Source organism: Labrus bergylta, chromosome 15 (genome assembly GCF_963930695.1).
Source record: "Labrus bergylta chromosome 15, fLabBer1.1, whole genome shotgun sequence".
Taxonomy (NCBI): domain Eukaryota; kingdom Metazoa; phylum Chordata; class Actinopteri; order Labriformes; family Labridae; genus Labrus; species Labrus bergylta.
The window spans coordinates 5,115,250-5,135,685 of NC_089209.1; the positions used below are offsets into that span (position 1 = coordinate 5,115,250).

Genomic DNA, 20,436 nt, shown 5'->3' on the forward strand with positions numbered 1-20,436 from the left:
AGTAAGGGGCCCCTGAGGGCTCAACAAACTAAAAGCAAAGCAAAATTTACAGATTTTGTAAATGTAAACCTCCCTAAGGGGGCCCCACCTTACAGCACTCACTTTTGTGTTACAATGAATGTAAAAAAAATAAAAATGAATAATCCGTCAATAAGAGAGAAAAAGAAAAAAGAGCAAAAGAGGAGTTAGCATCAGGACACTTGTAGACAAAATGGTGATGAACACTGGACCCTCCATACTCTAGAATCACCCCAGAGAGTACCATACTTTAGTAAATGTACTTGTCTACTTTTAACGACGGACACTTGGAGACAAGGCTTTGCAGGCAGGAGCAACATGAAATTGTATTTATTTATCTTTTAATTGAGTGGCATTTCCCTTTAAGCCTTAATCAGGACCTGCAGACTCTCCTGTGCTGACGGTCTCCCCCAGGAGAGAGCGAACATAATGGATTATTCCACAGAGGACACAGTGGAGAGATTAGAAAAAGGGAGACGGATGCAAAGACTGAAACTCGTAGAACATAATTACCTGGAAAACGCACTGCGAGTGAAATATTGTAGATGTATGACTTCTGAGTTTGTCTCAACATGAGCAGAGCACATCAGACGAAATGAAAAGTACTTAATCTGAAATGCATGTCTAATGGATGTACATGTTATGGAAAAGAGTTTAATTAATTCTTCTTATCAAATATGTTCACTGTGCAAATGCAGAGGGGTTTTTAGACGGGAGCTGAAATAAGTCGGAGATGAGGGAAAATGGAGAAAAGAGATGATAATTAAAGGAGGAGGAGTCGAGGGCTGATGAAAGGGATGTGAGGGTGAGATGGAGTAGAAACATGGATGTATGTCTGCCTCTCCCTCTGACTGGGCCAACTCCCCCCGAGGGGCGCACATCTTATCTCTCTCTCTCTCTGCTTCCTCTTTATTTATTTATCAGTCTATTTTTAGCCCTGTGACCAGGATTCAGACGAGGAGGGGGGTTACGTAAGAGAAGAAGAAATGTGCTGCGCATGGGCCTGCTAGAGAAAGAGTGAGAGAGAGAGAGAGAGAGAGAGAGAGAGAGAGAGAGAGAGAGAGAGAGAGAGAGAGAGAGAATGTACATACAAAAAGTCTAGCAGTGCATGAATTAACGATAGAGAATAAGGCATCATGGGAGAAGACGTCAAACATACACACATGAAGGACCTTAAAAGGCAGAGAAACACATGAAGCCATGGCTACAGATTGGACCTCATGAGAAGATGGACTACATTAGCTTTAAAGAAAATCATCCAATATGCCGCAGGGAGCGACATGATTATAGATTCCATTTCTACTTTTACCCCAAATAACCTTCATGTCTCCTAATCAATGAGCTCCTGACAGTGGAAGAGAGAGAGAGAGAGAGAGGAGAGAGAGAGAGAGAGGAGAGGAGAGAGGAGAGAGAGAGAGAGAGAGAGAGAGAGGAGAGAGAGAGAGAGAGGAGAGGAGAGAGGAGAGAGAGGAGAGAGAGAGAGAGAGAGAGAGAGAGAGAGAGAGAGAGAGAGAGAGAGAGAGAGGAGAGAGAGAGAGAGAGGAGAGGAGAGAGGAGAGAGAGAGAGAGAGACAGAGAGAGAGAGAGGGAGACTGATAGGCCTCGTTTGGTCTTTCTTCCTCTTTCATCTCGGTGTGTTTCCACCCGGACCGGAGCAGCCAGAGTACGATTGCAGAAACTATCGTCATCCAAAAATCTAAAAGGAGAACTCAGCTACATGCACAGATAACCGGGGTCACCGTGATTAGAAGGGTTTAGTGAGGCTATTTTCTTTTTGTGTGTTTGATTTTTGAAAACAGGGTATGATTGTGAAGCGATCGTTAATAATGTCCTAGATTTTGTTGCTCGGTGTTTGAACCGATGTGAACGCCATATGTGAGTGCTTTAAGTTTTGTTCACTCCTCTCAACGTGCTCATGATCTTATATATATCCTACACACAAACATAGAGCATATAGCGGTCCCTGAAGTCCTCTTTGTGATCCATGTAACCACAAAACAAAGACAACATAGATCCAAAGTCCTGAAGGGAACTAACCTTAGTGCTGTCTTCAATAAAACATCCACATGTAACTGAGAAAGTTTGCAACAACAGCTTTTCATATTTCAAACATCTGACTATAGGGGGATGTGCAAAACGTCCTCTTTGTAACATCACACACACACACACACACACACACACACACACACTGCAGTGCATTATCCTCCTATCCTATTCCCCTGCTTGTCATTATGCAATAATTACATTTCTACAACTGCAATATGTTTTTTCTACTCCTGCAATGTGTTCTTCTGGTGCAGGATACATTATTTAATGTGCAAAATACATTATTTACCATTCAATATGCATTTTTTACTTTGCAGTATAAAGTATCTACAGTGCAATATACATCTCATTCTATGCAGTACATATCATCCATTGTATAATATGGATTCAAGATTCAAAAAACGTTTTTATATATCACAAAGTCAGAGAAAATTAGCTTTGGTTAGAGGCTCAAACATCATAAAAACATTCCCCTCCATTAGACATCCCAAACATTCAGTTAATGATCAGGACTTTTGTCTCCTTACACAGGAAGTCCCTTCAAACAAAGAAAAATGTTTTAAAAAGTCAGTAGAAAAGTGTTATTGGACTTTACATCAAATCATTTGAGCTCCCAGAAATCATCAAAATCTGAATCTTTCATTTTCTGCCCTGTATTGTTTTTTCTTTCCGCTCTGCTCTGAGCGCTGAGTCATACCTGATCTGCTGATTGGCTTCGCTGCGGATCTTGAGCACCTCTTTGCCCTTGAGCTCCAGCTCTTTAGTCAGAGTGCTGATGTTCTCGTTGAGCGTGTGGATCTGGTGGTCCAGCTGGGCGATGTGGTTCTTCCTCCTGGACACCTCCTCCTGCAGCTCGGTGATCCGGCCCAACAGATCTCGCTCCTAAGAGAAAGTGTTAAAGCAGAGTTTTAGATTCCCACAGAGTTGTTCATTCACTGAGGATGTCAGGTCTTTAAAAACAGGGAAACTCCTACTTCCCTATACGGACTTAAAGATCAGGCAGGGTGATAAAATGATAGTGCCCGACAATCAGCCAATCACACAGCAGATAAAGTGATGAGAACCAATCAGTCTTTGTCTGAGACTGTTTAATATCTCTGCTGCTAGAAGAAGTAAACTTCTCTTATCGGTGTATCTAACAACCTGAATCAACACCTTAGAGAGACTTGATTCAGCTCACCTCGAACCATTTACTGTCAAACCTTTGAGTCAAAAGCTCGTCAATAAAAAAGCACCACACTTCAGTTTGTCCACCTTCATTACTAAAGCTCCACATGACACACTGACTGCAATGGGGAACAGAAGTAAATATTTACTGGATGCTGTGTGGACAGAGCGAGCGTACGATGTGTGATGCAATACGATATCTAACACATCTATCACTGCCCAATCTGCTGCTCCCAACTGGACATACATTTTTTTTTAATTTTGGTCATATGACTGAACACACTGACACAGTGAGAGCAGAAACGAGCCAATTCCCCGACTCCTGAATATGCTTTCACAAACTGTCAGGCAGCACCTGAGAGCACCATGGCAACAGCCGCTGTGCCTGTTTGACTGGTTATTTGTGGTGATTGGACAGTGTTGTGTGTTTTTCCTTGTCTGCTCTTGGTTTGGTGCTTGTGTTTTTTTTCTTTCAGAGGCTGGGCGTGGCTTATTGGCTGCTGGAGCTCTCTGCAATCACTCAACTGTTTGTCATCTATAATCACCGGCTGCAGCATTTAGACCCTGGGTCATCTCTCCCAAGCTGCCAGATTATTTCCGCCTACACCGAGGTAGATCGGCTTTTCAAGTATCAGTAAGACTTTTTTGTGCTTTGGATTACCTGTCGCTAATTATTCCCTCGTCTTCTTTTTCCCCCAGTGCCTCCAACCTAACGAGCTCAAGCGCCTCACCACCCAGCCTCTCATTCCAGCCTCACCAGCCTCCCTTCAATAAATACCCCTTTACCCACCACTCTGTTTTCCAGTTTTACTTTTGGGTCCACTTAAAAACCTTTTAAGATCATAACAGTTATTATTGGTGATGCTGTGTGTGTGTGTGTGTGTGTGTGTGTGTGTGTATGTGTTTTTGTCTCTGTTTGACTTTGATCGACACCAAACTGCTCTGATCTGACTTCAGTCTCTACCTGTGGGCGTTTACAAAGGACACTTTGGCCCTGGCCTGATTTTACTGGTACAGTGTGAGCAACATTAATCGTGAGCTTTGAGTCGTGCAGCGGAAACGATTTAGTCGTACAGAGTGAGCTGACAATCTGCCGCGACTTTTATACAATCATACAGTGTACACCTTTTTACTTTAGGAGGTTTAAAAATGAAATGAGATTAAAAATCTAGTTAAACACTGACACATTACAGTAAAGCTAAAATTAGAAAGTTACTGGTGGTGGCATATAATAACTATGATACATTTAGAATACTTCTCAAGTAACCAAGATGGACGAGTGCAAGTCCAATGTTTGTTCCTAATAACGTCTCCATATTTCATGCTGTATCGAGAAATTTAATGTATAAATTTATGTGTTGATTAATTGATTCAGAAAATATAATCATAATGTCTCTGACTCTACTGGTTCAAATGTCTCTTTGTATTTGAATGAATGACAAACTGTGAACTGAAGTGATTTGATCCCTGTGTTGATGTTCTGTATTTTTATTTCTTGTGCTTATTTATAATGATATGGACCCCTCTGAAATAAAGTATATTAATAAACATATTGATATAGATCAATAAAGACCAACATCTGATGACAGTATGTTGCCGAACTTTATGTATAAAACTCTATAAAACTTTCCTAAATGATGATGAAATGATGTTTCTTTGGGAGTGTTGAAATGTTTCTCATCAACAGCACAAACTCCACCGTCATGAGGTGATTAATGTACACTGAGTCAAAGCTCCACACCAGCCGGTAAGAGCTGTTAGTTAATGTGAATGTTAATGAATGGAGTGATAATGAAAAGTGATGCTCATTACCATTCAGTGTCCAACAGTGACTTTTAATCATAAATACCCCCCGGGTGGACTGAGTGAGCCGTGGCGTTGCTTTATGAATCACGTCGTGTATTGTACTTGACTTTAACACTTAAGGGGCCACTTTAGACACGGCTTCAATCGAATTAGAGACCCGCAGGTGTGTCCTTCAGTCGACAAGTCGAGATGCAATTTACATTCAAGTCACTCTGAAAAACACAAGTCAAGAAGACTTTAGAGCTGTTCTATCAAAGGTGCTTCGGTTTAATTATAACGACGCCCAAGATGTTGAAAAGCATTAATACTTGAAGGCCACTAAGTTCTTATCAGTTTAAACTCCAATCAGATGTAGCTGACGAGCATTTGTTTAAAATTATTTTAGAAATTTGCGTTACATTTTGTAAAAACTAGTGTATGGATGCAGATTTATGGCAAAAACCAAATGGCTACGGTGACGTCGTCCAATCAGTATTCATTTGAGTCCAAGTGGATTTGGGACAAAATACAAAAGACAGAGGAAGAAGAAACTCCTTCAAAGAGTGTGTCATGATTTATTTTCATTAAAGCTGAATGGACCGACAGACACATTCCCCAATGACCTTTGACAACATAGCTGTCGTCTGCCAAGACTATGGCTGCCCAGCGACTACAGATGGAAATTAGCTAGTTAGCTAAATCTGGTACGAAGCATCTTTTCTCTTCTGAGAGTCATCTTCTTTTCTACATTGTCCCTGATTCAAATAAACTAATAAACTAAACTAAAGCGAGGCACACGTACAATATACATGTTTTAACGGTTCACAAACCTCTCTAACATTTATCAATAAAAGGGTTAACCTTCATCAACCTTGCCTTATTTTGACAAGAACAGGGCAATTATACTAATTAAATAAAAAGAGGTGGTTTTGAAGTTTTGCTCTGGATGAGATGCAACCTGCTGAACATCACAGAACAAGAATAAACTCTAATTTAAAAAACGCTCATGAATAATCATAGTTCCACAACTGAGTGAATGACGTCCATTGAAACAATGTTGAGATGAGTCATGACGCCGTGCAGAGCTGCTCTTCTGTTCTACACTCCATAATAACAGACGAGCGGGCTTATGTTAGTGATGATTACAAGGTGTGAAAATGAACAATTAGAGTGCGAGAGAACAACGCGTCGGTTCAATCAACAAACACTCTGAAGACATCAAATGCAACCTGCCTGACTTTCTTTCATTCTTTGACTTTATTTTCATTAGATGTGGATGTTGACGTCGCTGTTTAGGTTTTTATATCTTTAAAAAAAATGTTTAAAGATATTTTTTAGGCCAGTTTTGCCTTTATTGGATAGGACAGCTGAAGAGAGACAGGAACAATGGGAGGAGAGAGAGGGGGATGACAAGCAGCAAAGGGCAGAGCTATGCTATCTGGTACCCCTGAATTATTTTCTTATTTAGTCATTTATCTACTTTAATTTTTTTTAACATATTTGAAATAAAGATATCTATCAATTTTCACCCAGAGGCGCTGCTTGTCAACAGGCAAGGCAGGGAACTTCTTGGGGCTCCAGACCAGTAGGGGGCCCCTGAATGCTGACAAACTTAAACCACAGTAGCGCCCCAACGTGTGCAAACTTTACAATGACAGTAGGAAACCTCCCTAAGGTGGCCCCATCTGACAGCACTCACTCGCGTGGCCCTGCTTAGCGTTGCATGAATTATTGCTGTGAAAACCAAAGTCTGTCAATAAAAGTAAACAAAGAAAAATTAAAGGGAATTATCCGTCTATATGAGAGAAAACATATACAGGACGAAATAGAAGGAGGACTAAACGTCAGGACACTCGCAGACATGATGGTGACAAACACTGGTTTGAGGGCCCCCCAATTGATTTTTGCCAAGGACCCCAATAAACTCTATACTCGCCGCTGTTTTCAACTTCTTTTTAAAAATGGCAGTAAATGAATCTATAAAAATGGGAATCATTGGTGTGATTTGAAATGAATAAAAATGAGTATCCAGTCATCAACATGCAAAATAAACAAGTTCAGTGTTAAAAATAAAATCCTGCTGGGAAGCAGAGCGAGCTCCGTTTGCCAAATCACTGCCACGCTCATGACGGTCAGAGAATTGGATTTAGAGGGAGATTAAGACACAGATGTGATCTAAAGTCTCACACTAGAGGGCCACTTAACACCATCAGAATGTAATTACATTAAATTGTGGTAAGTTTATGTCCACTTCTGCAAAAAAATCTCAACCACCTGCCTCGTTAACAATTTACAGGCTTCATTTATGAGTCCAAAAGCCATAATAACGACATTTTCTAATGGCCTCATATAGCCTCTCACTGTCTGTCTCTGAGTCTCCCTCAACATTCACTTTTATGTTATTGGCTGAATTATGTGGTCAATATACTTTGTGGCAACAATTATGCACAACGGGGATGAGGTAGATTAATCTTTAATAACACATTTACTCATTCAGATCTACTAGACTGTCAGGATCCTGGCTGTAATCCGAGGGGGGAGGACGCAGAAAAAAACAGGCCAACAAGAATGAGACGAAAAGCTGGAAGAATGAAAGAAACCAACAAAGAATAAAGAAGATAAACTAAAATTGGTTTCCTCTAAGTGCATTCGAGGCAATTTTGAAGATAATGTATTGAATGGGACTACTTTTTCCAAGGTCTAATCTAATCACCTTACAGCAGATATCTCTGTGTGATGCTCATGAGAGACGACAGGTGAGATAAAACTGCTGGTGTTGGCTGCAGGCTGGTTTTAGGCCACTGAGCTAATGGTGTGTCTGTCACTTTCTCCTATTTCTTTCAACATGTACTCTCTTGTAATCTCACTTTCGCCCCTCCTCTCCAAACAACAGGGCTGAAAGAGTAAAAAAAAAGAACCATGAAGGAGAAGATGTGCGCCATCGTCATGCTCTTTTGCCGAGCCCTCTCTTTTCTCATTTTGAAGCCTTTGAAAAATAAATATGTCGTTCGATTATTCATGAGGTGTGGACATTAGCCGGCCAATCTCAGGACTGAATTAGGAAGTGATTTCCTCGCGTTCTAAAAATGGAGAGAAAGGTTTTAAAAGATGAAGAGGGGAGTTTAATTTATCCCTATCATCCATCCTGAATGTCTGCTGTAGGGTTCTTTATGGAGGACCATTGGTGGGAACTTTTTTTTTTTTAGTAAGATTGTGATGTTAATCTTCAGATTCAATTAGCGCTGGACTGCCTCAATATCAACTCTTAGGCCTTTAAAGGCGACAGAGGACTGGAACTTCTGTGACACACTGAGCCCACGAGCATAGATTCAGCATCTAGTGCGGCCAAACATTTTTAGCTGTAGCTCAGTCTGCACCTTTAAGAAAAAGCTAAAGACCCAGCTCTTTCATGAATACCTACTAACTTAATGATGATGGTCTCCATATTATTGATGATGATGATGTCAATGACGATGGTTTTTGTTTGATAACGACGACTTATAAGATGGTTTCTATACTCATTAGAGCTCTCAAGAACTGCCCTCAATGTTGTGCTTTGCCTCTGGTCACTTCCTGTCAGCACCTGTGTGTCCAATCAGACTCAAAGCTGATCGTTTGCTCTTACTGACATTGTTCCCTTTTTTCTAGATCCTTGCTTGTGTTGTTCTTACTCTCTGATGTACGTCGCTTTGGATAAAAGCTTCTGCTAAGTGAATTGTAGATTTGTAGAATAGTAGAATAGGGACTTGGGTTGTGTGGCCGGTTCAAGTCTCAATGCGGACCAAATCTGGAAGTTGGCCTGGTAGCTGCTGAGGTGCCAGTTCACTTCCTGAGTACTGACGTGCTGCCCTTAAGCAAGACACCTAACCACTCCACCAACTCCCCCTCACCCTGACAGCTCTCCATTAGAGCATGTCCAGAGGATCATGTGTGTGTATTTCATCCTATGTGTGTGTAGGATGTCTCAATAACAGAGTGTAAAACTGAATTAATAAGGCATGTATTATCAATTCAACTGACTAATCACCGCAGCTCTAAAGAACAAAGGTTCCACATCCATCAAAGGGTTGAAGTTGGGAACATTGAAGTAACATGATGTGCAAACACAGTGAGTTCTGTTTGTCTTTCTTATAACCCAGCAGACTTTAAAGCACACACTGTAACCACAGAGTACATTTATCTTTTTGGTTTGACGCAGTGGTGAAGTGGTTCCTGAAGAAGTGGGTATACTCTTAATTTTTCCCCAAATGATTTGTTTAAGTGTCCCGTCCAGCGGAAGATAAACGGCCTCTGTTACAGTGACAGAAGACTCCTCTTGCTTATTTAGTTAGCGCTTGTGCTAGTCAATTAGAGACAGAGTAGGGAGGGTCATCCCTTCACCATCTTAGCATCCCACTGAATATGGTCAATCAATTAAAGATGTGAATCAGAGGAGATTTAGAAGTGGGTATACCCTATGGAGCCTGAAAAATAAGTGGGTATAAAAAGCTAGATGTTTAAAGTAAGAGAGGTCAGATTTTGTGTTGACATGAATTCCTTGTTCACCGCTCTTAGAGTCCTCATGGTCTCTGAACGTTAAAGCTCTTCAGCGGAGTCGTCAGAGTGGAAGAGCCCAGCAGCCGACAGTCGTCACGCTGAGTTAAATAATGTTTGAATACGTCTAATTAGTTAACAGACGGGGAGGACGAGGCTGATGAAGTACTGGGTTGTGTCTCTAAAACACTGTCATCTGTCTCTCCCTGGAGATATTTAAGGTGTTTGATTAAACAGAGCTGTCAGATAAATCATCACATCGTCAGCATCAAACACCTCCTCGGGCCTATTTCTGTTTTGAATTTTTGATGGTTTTTAAGTGTTTGTGACGAAGTCGCTCTTTCTTTGTGTTTGTCTGAAGGTTTGTCTTTAAAGCTGAGGGTATATTTGTTTTTGTGGTATTAATATCCTGTATGTAGAGTCACTTTAAAAGGGCTGTCTCACTCTATTAAGACGTCTTTCTCTGTCTAGTCTTTAATTCATCCTGTAAATGTGTACGTCGTGTTTTCAGACAAAAAAACGTATCTTGCTTTATTTTAAACGCCTCACCAAGTATCTTTGCCGTGAACGTACAGCATCCATTTTCCTTTATCTTTCCCGTTCTGGGCCGCTCCTTTATTGACAGAGATGTTAACAGGGGTCCCTGTTAATAAAGGATTTTGATTCTACATCACAGTGGCTTGGACTTTCAGTTCAGACTGCCCTTTCTTCACAATTAACTTTGTCTGTCATCAGGAAAGGCATTTATTTACTAAGAGCCATTTTAAATAAAGACTTTTGACTCTGGAAAATGTGATGCTTATATGATATGACCGAAACGATATGATACGAAACAGCATGAAACCATACCAAAGTATAAGCATTTTTCACATTTATTGTTAAATAACAATCACATGTAAAGATAATAAACCCAACCTGCAGACCTACCTCACATTGTGTTTTTCTGATGTAACATAAATAAAAAAGTAGCTATGTCTGACATTTATTTTGAAATCTATACTTTGCGCTGAATTGCTGGGTTGATTTGTGTTGTGTATGACAGGAATTAAAATGTGTCAGCACCAGAGATTAAAGCGCATTCAGTTTAAAGATAGTAGTCAGCTCGTCGCATTTTGAATTCAGTTATTCTTTGAGGAAGAGAAATAAGGATGTGATCTGATTTGTTCAGGAATAATTTACTAATTTCCCCTTCCTGATTTGCTCACATGCAGTGCTCAAGATTCAACACTTAACAACATCCTAAATTGTCTCCAGCCAGGGACAAAATCAGAAGAAATGTACCTCATGCTCACCAAGTAGCTCGTATGCTGCAAGACTGACTGAATCTGAGCTCAGTTTTCTCTGTGTTTTCAAGAGTCCTTTGATTGACAGGTAGTTCAGGCGGCAACTCTCTACCATTAGCCTTTATTGACTCCTTATTGCCGTGGCAACAGAGATGAGAGGGACTGATGGAGGCGTATGCGTGTGTGTGTGTGTGTATGTGTGTAGGGGAGTTAAAGACAGCCAGCTGTGCTTCTCTGCAAGAACATCTGTATCACGAGGTGAAGAGAGAAGAACTCATGGGGTAATTAGATTTACAAGAGAGGGGGGGGTAGCATGTAGGGTGGCGAGTGCATGTGTTTGTGTGTGTGCATATGTGTGTGTATGTGGATTTAAGTGTGTGTGCCTGCAGCAGGTGTGCAGCATGCTGACTTCATTATCTTTTATTGCCTCCGTCCCCAGCTCATTTCTGATCAACGACCAGCAGAGGAAAACAATTAAATCATATCGATAAAACTGTAAAAAAACAAAAAAAAACACAGAACTTCTCTTATCATTCTGCTGCACTTTTAGTATAGTATTCATTTATTAATTCCTTAGTCTTTAAAATATCAGGAAATAGGAATGAATACTCTTCATAATTTCCAAGTGTTCTTAAGTGTTGTTATGACACAGTATATTCAAATTTTCTTAAATCATATAATCAAAAATGTGGTTATTATCTTTTACAAATCTATTTAATTATCGAGTAATTGCTATAGCGCCACCTCTGGCTACTTGTTGAACTTCTGAAGGTTTACTATAAATAAAATCAAACCCACATTTCAGAGTCAGTGTTTGTCTCTTTGTGTAGTTGTTGTTTTAATTGTTAGTGGTGGAGTCGAGCATTCACATACTGAAAGACATTGAGAAAACATTGAAACATGCCATCCAGGGAAACGTGAGGACATTGATATTAGCTTCACTGTTTAAGATGGCCTGCTCTTTCCGCTACAATTTAAAGCAAAAAACCAACTGGATATTGTCAAGCCTCAGTCAATGGAAACACTATAAATCTGTTATCTGTGTCAGTGCTTACCAATGTTTTAAATCGTGCAAAATGCATCCCAGAATTGTTCTGTCAGAGGATCAGTTGTAATCCAGCGGGGAGTAATGGAGAATGAACGAGCAGCCACAGAGAAGCGTTCAGTGAAAAGCTCGAGGCAACAACCAACTTTACTGTTTCCAGCTGCTCGTGTCGAGAACTACTTTCACCCTGCACAGCATGACATGACAAAGTACCTGCTCTGAGAAGGTTTGCTGCCCCCTGAGGACCCATAGTTTTGAGCCCTGCTGCTGCAACAATGTGTGTCACTAAGTCAACCAGGATTTTACATTTTATGAATTATAACTTTCAGTTCCAATATCTTTAGTAGTAAAGGGTGTCATATATAAAGATATTGGAATTGCAAACAGCTTTGTAAACTTCTTGCCAGTAAATCCTGGGTGTTTTGTGGACTCTTGCTGTGTTTCTCACTCGAGTAGTTTCCTCGGGGAGACTGAGAATGAATGTGTTTAATAGTGTGAAAGAGACGCCTTAAAAGCCTTTTGGAAGGTGTTTACACACTGTGGACTTCTTACCACACAATCCATACAGCCGTGATGAAAAAAGGACACTCGTGTTTGGCTCTGTGTCCAAATAGCATTTTTTTTTTCTGAGCGCCAGCATCATTTTTAATGTGTAGAGAGCGTTCTCAGCAGAAAGCGGCCGCCTGGAGAAAAAGCGCAGCGCCCAGTGTCTTTTCTTCTCAACTCTCCGACTTTTTTGTGCGGCCGCTCTGAGCGCTCACGTTGAAAATCTTTCAACTCTTCAGAAAGGCGCTGTTGACGTCACCGGCGCTCTTTTCCAAATGTATGATATTCCCTGTATTTTTGCCGCCTACAGATCGTGTCTTGTACTCACATCCTCTTTGCTCCGTGTCAGAAAACAATCTCAAATATAAAACACGCAGTAAAAAGTGACCTGTGTCAGTCATACAGCCGCCGTTGTCAACAGACTGTTGTCATAGAGACAGGACGGACGTGCAGTGATTTTCAGCACAAACGCTTCATACAAACACTCCTGAGCGCTTTTCTGCCCGGAAAAAACGCTAGTTGGACACAGGGCCTTAGTGAGGATTTGTACTTGACTAGAAAGTTATTGATCACAGAATAAACGTTTCCATGCTGTGGTCAAGTGTCAACAAAAACAACAAGATGGAAAATGTATCCACAGATTACGTTTTCTAGTGTCATAATTATCTCAAAAACGTGAAGTATAGTGTGAAAGGATGTCGAGTTTTGATTTATAATTCGTGATAAAAAAGGATGTCAGTCCTCCTACCTGTATCCGGTTGTTCTCCAGGGTTTTCTCCAGCTCCAGCTTGGCTGCAGCTGACTCCTGTTGGTGGGTTTGTCTCAGGTGTTCGATGGCTGATGCGTGGATGTGGTTCAACTCTGATCGCAGAGAGGCTGATGGGAAACAAATTGGACACAAGAAGTTCAAATTGAGTTATGAAGATGATATCACATATTTTGAAGGTTTCAGGACAGGCTGCCCCTGAACCCTTCCTAAGTTACTTTTTCACGTAAGCACTGACATAAATACTGGAATAATATTTAAGGAGTAATATGTAACTCTGACACCTATTGTTCAAAATGGGTACTGCAGTCCAAATTCTAAATATTGGACAGAGCTGTCTCCCCCCCCGCCCCCTCCTCCCTAGAGTCGATGCGCAGGTTGCCATTTCGCAGACAGGGAAGCTTCAGTGTTTATCCAGCTCTGCATCGGTCTGTAAACCTTTCTGTGTTCTAACCTCTCTCCATTTTTCAAAAGCATCTCCAATAGTTATACTAGTTTGAGCACGTTTCTGCTCGTGGAGCTTAGAGCTAACTGGTCAGAGGAACCAGTTTGCTTACCCGCATCCATCAGCTATAGGTGGTAGTCTTAAAACCGCCTACCTTCTCTGATCAAAGCAAATACAGACCATTGCTGACCGGAATTTAAAGTTAGAAGGAGGACATACTGACTGCTGCATTGTTGTCAGACAAGCCAGCACTTCAACATATCATGTTTCCTTAATGTCTGATCATATAGTGAGGTCCTTTTATCATTTCATTCAGTAGCTGTCTTACATAAGGCTCCTCTAAAGAAGAAAAACACTACACTCTCATCTTGGCACACATGTTTCGACACTTTCACTCACAGGTAGAAGAGAAAGAAAGGTAAGAGACGGTGAGAGATGAGGAGGAAAAGGTAATAAAGGGATGTCAGGATGTGGGGAAGTGAGAGATAGATGGAAGCAGCACTCCGGTGTCAGGACCATGACACCAAGGTTAATGGAAGACCATTTCTCACAGCAGCACCAGTGTGTTAGCACTAAAAACTGGATCAGACTGAGGTTTTATTGCACTTTTCAGCTCTGTTGGTCCATCACTAACTAAAGAACCCCTGCTAATGGCCTCTCTTTACTTTCACAATCAGTCATTTTTAAAAGGTGGTTTTAGATTAAAACACTCAGTTCTGTGTAAATAAAAACACTTTTCTCTGCACTGTTTACTCTCATTTCTGCATTTACTTAAAAACGAAGAGCCGGGACAGTACAGTCTGTGTTTAAGGTGTTGCAAGTTTATTTTTTGTCTCTGAAGCCAGACAAATCCCTCACATCCCTCTCTACAGACCGGAGGAATAAAAAACACAGCGTGTGGAAATACAAAGCTCTTAATCTGCCCTCATTCTAGTCCACATAGTCCATTGTCTTCACAGCACCATCAGTATTAACTTTAAGTTTCAGGAGGTTGAGTGAGGAAACATTACTCCTTCACCAGTCAAGTTCCCTCTGGAGCCTTTCAGTGGTTTAGTTACAGAAAGTTTTATATGAACGAGAAACCAAAAGTTTAAAATCCTAATATCTCAAAAGAGGTCCATGAAAATAAAGACTCTTTGATTAGATCTACATTAACGGGGGATTCACTGGAACAGCTGACTGCATTGAGTTGATACCCACCTGGTGACTCCCATATAGGCTAACGGTTGAACAGCTAGTTGAACTTACTGATAAAGCTAACATTAGCTTACTAATATAAAACCTGAATTCTGGATTTAGTATGATCAAGATATTCTAAATGACACTCAATGTTATGTAAACTATTTAGGTTTTATATTAGATGTCGCCTACATAACATACATACATAACTTTGTGCTAATACAGTTGCTAGTGTTAGCAAGGTTTAATACTAATGCTACAAATAAATCTGACACATGTATGTTTTCCATTTTTGTAAACAAAGCCACACCACATTCATAGAGGAATAACAAGTGAGTTTAATTTGCATAATTGGGCCTGAAACTGAAGGGTTTTTTTTTACCATAGGCTGAGTCTGAGTGATGTCACCCATCTGTTACTGCAGGGGGCTTTGGAGTCCTAGCGATGTCGCCATGTTGGAAATGCTGTCTCACCTTAACTTTCAGTCAACTTAACAACAGGCTGAGAGCTGGAGCTGAGGCGGGTTTTAAACCTCTTGAGAAACGATCACATACCGTCCAGTCGGCCTGTCAGTCATGACTGGAATAATCATAACATTTAGTGTGTGCTGATCGAGAAACTAGCGAATCAGACCAATTTTGTTTTATGAACCAGGCTGTAAAAACATAATTTTTTAATGGGTGTGTGTGTGACTTCTGGTGCTTCCGCAGCCAGCCTCAAGTGGACGCTCTACGAACTGCAGGATTTTTGAACAAATCAGCTTTGTTTTACTGACACTGGAGGTTGCTGCATAGGTTTTTACAATTTACGCTTCTGATGCAACAATGATATTGCTAGCTTCGATATCGTATCATTAATTAAGATTTGACTGGAAAACACTTTGGAGACATGGCTTCAGCTTTATTAAAAGTTTATTTATCGTTACTTGTCGTGTCCAATCATATCGTATCACATTGTAATGTATCGTATCTTGTAGTTTGCGGTGGTGTGCTGACATATCACACTGTCTCCTATCGTATTATATCATATTGTATCGTAACCAGCAATTCCACCAGCATTTGTACTTCAAAGTTTGTGCTTTTACATCTTAAAGAAGGTCTTAAATCTATATTTAGTTAAAGGAAAACGAAGGGAAGGAGAGGCTGTTGTGGTAGCTGTTTTCTTCTGGTGAAACTTCAGTTTGCTCAGTTAAATGAGCTCACACTGTGACCATGTGCATTCATGAGGATATTTGTTGAAAATGTGCCAAAAAGTCATGGAAGGCTGAATCTATTGATTGCCCCCGACCCCGACACACACACACACACACACACTGTCACATGACCTCACCCAGCATGGCTTTGCCCTCGTCTTCCAGCTCGAAGCGGAGTGTTTGCAGCTCTTGTTCCGACTGCTGCTTGAGCGTCTCGATGCTCTGGCGGTGAGCCTCTCTGAGAGACTGCAGCTCTGCATGGTGATGATGGCGGAGACGCTCCTCCAGCTCCTGAACGAGTGATGAGAGAGGGTGGGAGGGTGTGAGGTAGGGGAACAGGGGAGGGCGGATAAGGATAACACAAAGGAAAATAGGGGTAAAAGTGGAGAACAGAGAGTGGGAGGGCCAGAGGGAGAGATGTGTGAGGGGGGGGGTCGAGGAAAAGTAGGGTAGAGGAAATGAGTGAGGAGAGGGAGAGAAAGAGGAACATTTGTTATTTAAAAGTTTAAGATGTAGGAGGGGATGATGGAGTGAGAGAGGAATGTAAGAGGAAGGAAAGATATGAGTCGGAAATGGAAAAAAAAAATGAGGCAAGAAGAGATACGGAAGCTTTTCAGCAACATCTTAAATCCTCTGAGTGCTTGAGGAGAAAACTAGAAATCATCCTACAACGATTTAAAATGCAATACAGCATCAGCCAAGTAGAGGAATTGGACTATTTCTATAGAAAACTTTTTTCTGAGGCAATGATAAAAGATCACTCTTATATGGAAAGTGTTGTCTCGCAGACATCCTCATCGCTTTAAGAGGTTTGCAGACAGATCTGGTAACCTTGACTTTATGTTTCCTGTTCATACAGTGAATACATCAAACTGCACATAGCTTTGATATAAAGGCAAACAACGGTCATAACGTCAGACTCTTTGTCTGAGGGGTTCTTTGTCCACCCCTTTCCTGCAAACGGGTTACTTTCCCAAACAACTAACTCGGGAAGGTTTCAGAGAAAGTCTAGCTGAAATTTTTAAAACACTTTCGAGAGTGCATGTGTGAAAATGGCTCCTTGGAGCAGTGCTTCCAAATCAACACTCCAGGTCATTTAAGGAGACTTTTTGCTCTGGGGTATGGTTACAAGTTTGTAGAACAGATACTTTCTGATAATTTTCCAAAAAAGGAAAAAAAGAATGTTTGCAAAGTTAACCAAGAAGCTTTATTTTATCAAAATACATGTAAAGAGGTTTACTTTGGACCAGTCGATCTCTCCGTCAACCTCCAACCTTTATGTACTGAAACACAGAAGAGTCTACACAGACTTCACAAAACATGAAACAAAATAATAGAGCTTATTTTTTACTCAAATATACTAACAGATGTTTTTGCCTGGTGCTTTTTTTTAAATTGGTAATTAATTAAACTTTGTTGAGTTTGATTAATTCAGCCGTTGATGTTTACAGCGTTGGCGTCATTACAGGAAACAAACAAACAACTTAACTGGAACAACATATTAGAACAAAGAGAACTGACGGTCATTTATATACATAGCATTAGCATTAGCATCAGGTAGTATCGCTGCTGACTGGAATCCAGCCACAACACACACCCCCAACCTCACACACACACACACACACACACACACACACACACACACACACACACACACACACACACACACACACACAGACAGAGAGAGTATAGACCTACTTATATGACACGGCTGGTAGTAGAAGAAAAACTTCACCAGAGTGGTTTTGACATGATTTTAGGATGATTCAAAGTTAGATAGGCGCGCACACACACACACACACACACACACACACACACACACACACACACACACACACACACACACACACACACACACACACACACACACACACACACACACACACACACACACACACACACACACACACACACACACAGACTCCCAGTATTTAATTTGATTTAAAATATTTTTCTCCAGTTGAACATCCATTAAAATCTTACTTACAGTTTATATTTCCATGAATACTCCTCTTACTGGTTTTGATAATAATGTATGTGTTGTCTCTAGAAATAGGACAATAATTCCTGGTCGTAGAGCAACAGGTGAGCTGAATTAACTGATATTGTGGGACAGGCAGAATGAGTGATCTGGTTACTGTGAGACAGTATTCCTCAGCTGGTTTCATCTATGTCTCGTCTTTGGGGGATTGAGGGGGACTGTATGAAGTAAAGTTTGATATTTAAATGAGAGCGTCTCTTCTCTCTGTTTCTTCCATCAGCACTCTTACAGAACTAGACAAGTTGAGATCTCATTTTTATCATTACACAAAGCCCTTAAAACACATCGATGTAGACAAGACGACTGATGTTCACACCGAGTTCAACCCATTTCTCTTGCGCCGGTAAAATATTGAGACGCCATTTTGCATATTATAACAAGAAGCCATCAACTAGGAACACCTAAAATGATATTCATAGAGGTCTGACAGTAACATCTGTGGCATTTTAATTCGTCGGTGTGTAATGCCTTTGGGAAATGAGTCACGGAACGGAGACAGCTCTGAATATTTAAATGAGCCTCGCTCTGAGTCGGCGGACAGCGGTCTCCGGTTCTCCGAGAGTTTGACAAAAGATCCCCTGATGGTAACTATGGTGACGCTTAACTTTTCCAAAATGCAAAACAAAAAGAGTTCCAGATCATTAATGACGAGATGTTTATAAACAGATAGATAATATAGTCTGTCAAGCTACATTCATCATAAAAAATACTTTTAAATGTACCAACAAGCCTCTCCTCTCTATCATGACAAACAGCAGCGCTTCATATTTTTCATAATGTTTCCTCTTGTCTTTCTGTCTGTCACCATCTCTCTCTCTCATTTCCTGTACTGCCTGTTATGATCCTCTGTGTTTAAATTACTTTGTCGGTCGGGTCGGTGAAAAACCCGCCACCTGCGCTTCAGGAGGAGCTCAGCGCCGCCATCACAAGGGATTCCTCTCGCTCTGAGAAACATCACCAGAGCGCTCTCCTGGTTGTGGTTCAGTCTAACTGAAATCTCGAGAAACTTTTTAGGAGCGCATATTTAAAAAAAAAACAACTTAATAAGGACTCCTTGGATTTTGCAGCCAGCCTCAAGTGGACACTCGAGGAACTGCAGTTTTAAGACATTTTACCACCGGAGGTTTCAACTCGGTTTCATCTCATTCAGTAAATGTAAAGAAAAAATGAATGAAACATTGTAGGACTGCTCTGATCTTTAAACTGAGTTTGATTCGTGGTAGGAAGCAGGGAAAAGTCATTGAGACATGATGTTCAGAAATCATTCTGAAAAACATTCCTCCTAAGTCGTTTCTTTCACATTCTCTTTCTCCTGATCAAACAGCTCAGGGGGGTGAGGTGTGGTTTGAAAACCTCTGAGTAGCATCATATTCTGTTGCTACTATAAAGTGATCATGACTGTGAAGCAGCGCCACTAATCCACCAACGATTAGTGTGGGTAAAAAACACAGATAGAAGAGTGTTGAAAGTCCAGCCGGAGGTTTCATCACTGTATGAGAAAGTGAGTTTTAAGGTCCACTAATTTCTCTCATTCTTAGGTATTGATCGTTGGTCCATTTGTGCAATGGGGTCAGTAAAAACCATGGCGGTTATTCCTTTAATTAAAGGGAGCACATGAATTACCTCTAATCGCAGTGGATACTATAATTACAAATTGACAGTAATGCTGTTACTCTCACCTCCTCCTCTCCTCTCTGAGCTGTTTGTGGGTCCAGGTCTGGTTGCTCAATCTTCATTCCATTACTGGAGGGTCAATATTTGTTACTTTGCTGGTGGCTGAATCTATTTAACTACGCAGAAAGGGCTGATATTGATGAACAGGAGGCGAGAGACAGGAGAGGATAACCACACAAAGACATGAAGCGACTGTGGCCCTCGAGTCCTCTGAAAGGCTGATCCAGCTGCCTCAGCACATGGTCTTGATCCTGACCCCCCCCTCGAGGACAACTTAAAGACTCCAGGTGGTGAAACTTCGGCGTCTGAAAAGGTGAAGTAGCTTAAAAGGGTGTCTGATATGCATTCAAGGTGTGAGACTGTTGAGTGGTTTTCAAAACCCCGAGCTGAATCTTAATGCCTTATCTAACCCGCAGCCACCAACACATCGACTTCGACTCAGGTGTAATGTGTTCTCTCCTTCCTCGCTCTCAAGTCAGCAGTCGAGCGGCTGCTTTGTGATGATCTTCAGTTTTTATTCAAAGCGTTCTCCAGCCGACCAGAGAGAGAGAGAGAGCGCGCCGCACTAGTGGAGCTCGTTAAGAGATAAAAGCAGACGTATAACCTCCTCAGTATGAGGCCGTGAGAAGTGACTGCACTCTGGAGAGAGTCCAGAGAAGTTAGAAACCCTCTGGACTTTTCTTTGTATAAGGGAGAGAAAAGTAATACGAGTTGCT

At 41.1% G+C, this 20,436-nt stretch overlaps 1 protein-coding gene across 2 annotated transcripts in view; it reads right to left on the bottom strand.

The window, feature by feature from the left end:
* fam184ab (family with sequence similarity 184 member Ab) overlaps nt 1–20,436 on the bottom strand; it is a 159,889-nt gene that overhangs the window by 22,305 nt on the left and 117,148 nt on the right. For both annotated transcript variants that reach the window (XM_020637045.3, XM_020637044.3), the window contains exons 15-17: nt 16,143–16,296; nt 13,172–13,299; nt 2,762–2,946 (exon numbers count right to left, since the gene is read on the bottom strand). In XM_020637045.3, coding sequence (XP_020492701.1) covers nt 2,762–2,946; nt 13,172–13,299; nt 16,143–16,296 — 467 coding nt within the window. The remainder of the gene's footprint in view (nt 1–2,761; nt 2,947–13,171; nt 13,300–16,142; nt 16,297–20,436) is intronic.